Raw genomic sequence first — 6,933 nt, forward strand, 5'->3', positions numbered from 1 at the left:
ATAAATGTGAACTGTGGATTTTGTGGAAGCCATCCTGAGACTGTGCAACACCTCTTCTGGATCTGTTCATACGCTAGAACATTTTGGAAAGACTTCAGTAGATTCATTGCTGGACATCTCTATAATGACTTTACTGTGAAATGGGAAAATGTTGTATTTTGTTTCTTTCGAAGGCAAAAAAAAGAAGATGTTTACTTTATAATAAACTTATTAGTTATCTTAGCTAAATTTTATTTTCACAAATGCAAATACAGTAACAAAAAACCTAATTTTAAACATTACTATAATGATATTTTATGTTACATAAAATTGATTAGTGGATCACTTAACAAAAAGGCTATGAAAACTATTACTATTTGTAGTAATTACAAATTATTTGAATGTATGTAATTCTTTGTATTACACCCCCTGGCATATGTTAATTTTGTTCTGATTGTATACATGTTCTGTATACTGTTTCTTAATAAAGTTTAATATTTTGAAGAAACCCCCCCCCCCCCCCCCCCCCCCCCAAAAACAAAAAACAAAAAACTTGGGTTTGTGTCCGTGTCTGATGCAAGGTGCTCTTTAACCGTGAAATCACCAGCAGAGGTCGCTGCTGACAGGCCAGCATTATGTCATTGTTAACCACATTGTTGTAAATAAAGTTTTGGCAGAACGCATGGTCGATAATTCTGGAAGGTGCGCCTGGTCAGTTAAAGTAGAAACACCTTTCCCCAAAGGAAAATTGTCAGCTAAACTTATTTTTATATATATATTCAACGTTACGGGTATTGTGTGAACAACCGACAAACATGGCAGAAAGCGACTGGGACACCGTAACTGTCTTGAGGAAGAAGGGGCCGACTGCTGCCCAGGCCAAATCCAAGCAGGTTAGTGCGAACGCCGTATTTCGTTTGTGCTTCCGTACTTTTGCTGACTAACAACATTTTCGGATATCTACCTTACTGAGTGAATTAATCGTGTGTAATGTGTTGGTAAAAGCTCTTTGTGCACGTGGTCGTTAGTTGAAGCGCTAAGAACCATCGCACATCCTTCTGGTTTACTTCAATAACAACAGATATGAACGCCCGTTTCCGTTAATGTTAGCTAGCAAGATGAACCGCCTCTAGATGACCGGTCGTATTGGAGACATTTAAACCGTCTGTTTGAGTGTTTTTAACTAAGCAAGTGCTAGCTGTCTTCGAAGGAGGGCTAGCTAGCTAACCTTCCTGCACTAACTTGAAGTGTATTTTTCTTTATGCCACAGTTTCTAGTAGCATATGGTACCTTCAACAAAACAAACTTCACACGGATAATGATCACACTAATGCCGGGGTAGCCTCTATATTATCAGTAGTGGATGGTCAGGATAAAGGCACACTCACTTTGGTGTTTATTTATACGAATGGTGGGAATGCTCATCAGCAGGCACGTAGCGAACGTCTTTAAATGCCACAAGTATAATTTAACTAACTTAAAGTGGTACTTCAAAAAAACATTAAAATGACTCGCTAAACAATTAATTTTTGAAGTTTAAGAACTGATTGTGACACCATTTTGACATTTTGTTGTTGCTGTTTTAAACGTGTATTGAAAGGGGAGGGTTCAAGATGTCATTTTGGGCTCATATGGGTTGGTTGTAGTGTTATAAATCCTTAGGACACCTTTCTTAAAAGAGTGGACTTAAATGTCACATTTCTGTGTGTGAATGCTTATTCTATCTTGAGAAATCTGAAATATTGTTTGTATTCAGGTTCAGTTTGTGTGCTAAGGTGAACTGTCTTAAATTCAGTCAATATGCTTTGATAAACAGATTGGTTACTTATTAACTAAATGGCATAAGGCTAAAGAGTGTGTATCAAGAGCTGGGCAATCTGCTGCAATGTTATGACCTGTACTTGTCCTATTTTTTTGTTTTGTTTTTTTCCCAGGCAATCACATCTGCTCAGAGACGTGGGGAGGAAGTTCAAACATCCAAGAAATGTAAATTCCCAGTAGTTGGTTTTACACTATAAGAATGAAGTCCTCTTACTCACCTGTGTTATGATTACTGCAGTCTTTGCATGCCCGGCATTATTCGCATTGCCCAGTGATGCTTTGATTTTATCCACGGCTTGTCATGCAGGGGCTGCAGGGCAGAACAAACAGCACCTTGTGACAAAAAATACAGCCAAACTGGACAGGGAGACAGAGGAGCTGCACCATGATAGGGTTCCTCTGGAGGTGGGCAAGGTCATTCAACAAGGCAGACAGGAAAAAGGCCTGACCCAGAAAGATCTAGCCACTGTGAGTAAACAAATATATTATGCTTGTATAAACAGTGCATAGACTGCTGGAAAATGTGCCATGTCTGGTTTTATAAAGCATCTCAGAAAGCAGTCTACACGTATCGAAAGAAAAAGTAGTACTTAGTAAGATAAACCAAACCAAGTCAGTGACGAATTGTTTGAACGTTGTTGTGAGATCAATATGATCCATGTTTTTAACATGATCACAGTCATGGGCAAAGGTTTCAGCAGTTTCAGCAGTTTCAGCGGTTTGACATGTTTCTGGGGTATAGTGAAGAACAATGACAGGCCTTTCTAGAGCTGGGCGATATAAGATTCTTTTCATATCACAATATGTTTTTTTTTTCATTTCAGGCGATAACGATATATCACGATATAAGCCAAATAACTATATTTGTAAGATTTAAATGTGCTGTTGCTCACGAGTAAAATGTGAAATAATCAGCAGCTTGTTTTGATTGAAATATTTATTTCCCATAATAAGTTCAACAGGGTAGATGTACTTAAGGAACATGAGACTTTTTCAGATAAATAAAGGCAAATATTGCAAACTACACAAAAGGCAGCCGCTAAAGAGTTTAAGTTTCAAAATGGAACAAACAAAACAGACTACTAAATTGTCAATTCCACTTAGAAACAAAATATTAATTCTAAAAATAAATCTAGTTTGTTTTACAGAAGAACAGACAAAACTGACTAACTTTTGTCAATATCAAATAAACTGAGAACTAAAAGGAAATTCTCAATCTCTCCTTGTTGTATAGCTTAGCTTTTCAAACAGTTTTAAAATAAAGATGCTAACAGAACATTCTTCAAATCCTAGGTGCACATCCAAGGTGCAACTTTATCTATAAAAAAAACCAAAAAACGTTAGTCGGACAAATGACGAATTAGCGCTTTCAGTTAGAGATTGAGCATGCTCTAGTGGGTGGCACTGCTTCAGGTGATAAAAAAGGTTTATTGTATTTCCAGACTTGCTTTCGGCACAATTTACAGTGCGCGCTACTCTGTTTTTTGTCAGACTTGAAATAGCCGAAACTTCTCTGGCCTTTCCTTTCGACAATCTCTCCGGCATTGGAACCATCATCTGTTTTCTCTTCGGTAACCTTCGGTCACGCTCTCGGTTGATTTTTCTAGTCGGCACACTCATTTCCTCCGTTACCCGGGTGGCACGGCGGCTGGCTGCTTCTCAAACAAATACACATGTACGGCTTGGCACTTGTGCTGTGTGTAACAAGTCACGTGACGTGACGCTGCGGCTGTGATTGGTTTGGCTCTGCGCTACTTAATTTGGATTGGCTGTTCTTTTGTTTTTTTGTTTTTTTTAAGAGAGCAAGAGAGATGAGGCCTATCGCATTAGTTAAATTTTTCTATAGAGAAAAAGTTTTTTCGCAATGCATATCGTTCTATCGCTCAGCTCTAGGCCTTTCAGAAGTTTCAGAGTTTTATTGTCAAATAATAAATAAAATAATTTATGCAAAGAGGTGTGCTTCAAGGCCAAATCCTGACTGATAGCTCTCCGTTCCCATCTTATCAGGACTCAAAGTCGAGTAAAGTTTGTAGTCTTCTGCTTGGTTCCATTTGCTTTTTAAAGGATTGACCATGTTAAGAGTGTTATCAACTTCTTCAAGCAATCCCAGAGCAACTTGGGGGTGATGTGTGCATGATCATGCACTTTTCTACAAGGCAAACATGATAGCTTAGCCAAGTTGAGAATCTATGGTGAGTTTTTTTTTTCCTCACTGTAATCATAGAAACTTAAAAAAGGAAAGGAAAGTTGTTGAAAAAATTAAAATTTTAGCCATGACTGTACTTTAGCTGTTTTTTTTTTTTTTTTTTTTTTTTTTTAAGTATTTGCTAGCAAAGTAATTTTCCAGTGCAAACCTTACAATGAGTGTTTATTATCACCCTGCAGTTATGTGAAATGTGCTACCCACAAGTTCTAAATGATCTATTCCACACTTTTTCCTCAGAAAATTAATGAGAAGCCTCAAATCATTGCTGACTATGAGTGCGGGAGAGCCATTCCCAACAACCAGGTCATGGGGAAAATAGAAAGAGCAATCGGTAAGTGTGTTACTTTAAATTTTTCCAAAACAAAATGTTGAATTATGTTATTTTCTCGGCTGTATGATCCACATGTTTTTACCTTTGACCATGAACAGGACTGAAGCTACGTGGGAAGGATATTGGCCAACCCCTGGAGCCAAAAACCAAAAAGAAATGAACACAAAGCCTCGAAATCAGCCCTCCCCAACCCCTCCTGTTATCTGTAACTGAATCCTGAATCCCCCTCCCACCTCTTAGAACCCTTAAAAACTTTCCTTTCCCCTCCCATCTGATCCTCTTTCTGGGCTGATCCCACCGTGTCCTGTCATAGGACCTGGTGCTTCACTGCAATGCAGGCTACATACTAACAAGTCATCTGAAACACTCTGAAACACCACAAAAAATGAATGATTGAATGCTTTTTAAAGCATCACAAAAAATGTTCAGTGACGTTCTTTCACCTACGTCTGCTTGGGCTTTGACACAATAAAAGTCAAATTTTTCTTTTCTTTTTTTAAAAAAAAAGGTGAATTATTTTTCATCTTCAGACTAATGTTAATTCTGAGCATGATGATAAACCAGAAGTGCTTGATTGCATCTTTTCACTCTCTTCAGACAGTGGGTGGATGTCATTACAGTGTTGAAATGTTTTAATGCTGTGCGTTGTTTTGATCTATAAATAAAGTTTGGCAGTTCATGAATTATTCCTTGTGTGACTTTAAAGCTAGTGTGGCACAGAATGTCTTAACAAAACCAGTGAGATGTATATAGATACAGATAATGTATAGACTTTTAAAAACTACGTTTATCCCAGTAACACTTCAGTAACTACTTCAGGTAAATTTTGGCAGCTATCTTTGAAATGTCCCAGGGCGCTTATTTGGAAAGTTTTGTACACATAATTTCCAAGTTAAACTTTAGGTTCAGTGGGCATGAAGACACAAAAAACATGTAAGGAATCACCAGCCAAATCTTTGATTTCTTTGATTGTCTGGCGCCTTTGTAATGGGCATCTGCCAAAGATTTCCATTCAGGATCCTTGGAGTGTTGTTTCTTCGTCATGCTATACCTCTGTCACAAGAGTTGGTGTTTGCTCTAGAGCTAGTTTTTGTATTCTTCAAACACATCCTCCAGAGATGAAGCCCAAACTATATTTCCTCTGTAGTAGACAAAGTTAAACTGAAAGATACTTTAGTTTTACTCGGATCTCAGGAGGTTAAAAGGCTGCCTAAATTATTTTGTTAGAAAATACTATAGCATTGAATACAAAAGTAATGACAGAATTCAGCCACTAGATGTCAGAATACTGCAAAAAAATTCATAGATTTTTGCATTTTGAAGTCTGTAAAAGCAAGTTACACAAGAAACAAGTGTATGCAGGATCAATGGGGGGGGAGACATGCCTCTGTGTTTCAGTGTTTACTACTGCTGATAAAGTCCAGGTGCATAACTGTAAAACGTTTCAAGCACCTTTTCAGAGAAATTTGTTTTTGTTTGTTTGTTTTTTTTGTCTTAAAAAGCCAAATTTAAACACATCCTAAAATTGAGACGGCACCTTCTAACTTCCAAAGATTGACCTTGATGAAGCAGCAATTTGCATTTCTTCATAGTTCCCCCCTTTTCACAATGACTTACTGATTTAGGGAATATTCTTTATTGCCATAAAGGCTGCCTTATGTTCTTATTAATGATTCATAGAATTGTTGCAGAGCAGCAAGGACATAATGGAAGAGGAAGTGCAAGTGGGACAAAACACGTTCAAGGGTGAAGGACTGAGGAGCTCGTCAGTGTGAGAACTTAAAGTGGGGAAGGACGAAAATTACTCTGACTTCCTATTTAGCTCCAGCAGCAGGCTGCAAGTCCTTCAACTGCTCCGCAGGAAACACCTGAAGGAAGCTGCAGCTGTGTGCATCACTCGTTTGGGATATATGGGAAAGCTGGGTGACATGAAGAGTTGCTGATATCATTGTGATTAATTAAAGACCAATGCCATGTCAGTGACTGTCACTATTTAATTCAGCTTTATTTATATAGCGCCAAAACACCACAGCCGTCACCTAAAGGTGCTGACTATTTCAAGTTAAAGACCCTAGAATAGTACAGAGATTAGAATTACTACTACTTATTAGATACTGAATGGGCCTTTGTCATAGCAAGTATTTTCACTCATAATGTTAATATTAACAATTCTGGTCAATTAAAGTTGTAGTAAATGACACATGTTAATAATATATATAACTTTTATTATTTTTCTTTCTTTGTGGTATGTCAGATGTGTCCTGTGAAAAAGCCCTGTGGGCCTGTTGACCTGAGGCTGATTCTTGGCTATAGGGAAATGGAACTAAGGCCATGCTAGATGTGCCCCACATTTCCACTGAGCTGCATGTAACAATCCTCCTCAGTGTTAAAAGAGCATTTTTTTAATGGGCAGCTTCATACAGTAAGCACTCTGATATATAACATTATGAATGGGTTTTCTGTCTTTCTTAAGGTATAAAGACCAGAAGGCGATAATAAAGTGCATAACCAGATTTTAGTTTTAACTTTTAGTCAAGGCCCCAACAAAACAATCATTCTAGAGTTAAATGAGCAATAACTGGTAAATTAGCGTTTT

At 37.7% G+C, this 6,933-nt stretch overlaps 1 protein-coding gene across 1 annotated transcript; it reads left to right on the forward strand.

Annotated features, from left to right (window-relative positions):
• Positions 1 to 621: 621 nt before the first annotated feature.
• Positions 622 to 5,020, forward strand: edf1 (endothelial differentiation-related factor 1). The gene is made up of 5 exons (XM_085463877.1): positions 622 to 872; positions 1,914 to 1,965; positions 2,108 to 2,268; positions 4,244 to 4,337; positions 4,436 to 5,020. The coding sequence occupies exons 1-5, from the start codon at positions 795 to 797 to the stop codon at positions 4,495 to 4,497; spliced, it is 447 nt and encodes a 148-aa protein (XP_085320003.1). The 5' UTR covers positions 622 to 794; the 3' UTR covers positions 4,498 to 5,020.
• Positions 5,021 to 6,933: the final 1,913 nt, after the last annotated feature.

Source organism: Copadichromis virginalis, linkage group LG7 (assembly GCF_057382275.1).
Source record: "Copadichromis virginalis isolate Kocher_CV1m ecotype Utaka linkage group LG7, C_Virginalis_male_GT1.1, whole genome shotgun sequence".
In the NCBI taxonomy this organism is placed as follows: domain Eukaryota; kingdom Metazoa; phylum Chordata; class Actinopteri; order Cichliformes; family Cichlidae; genus Copadichromis; species Copadichromis virginalis.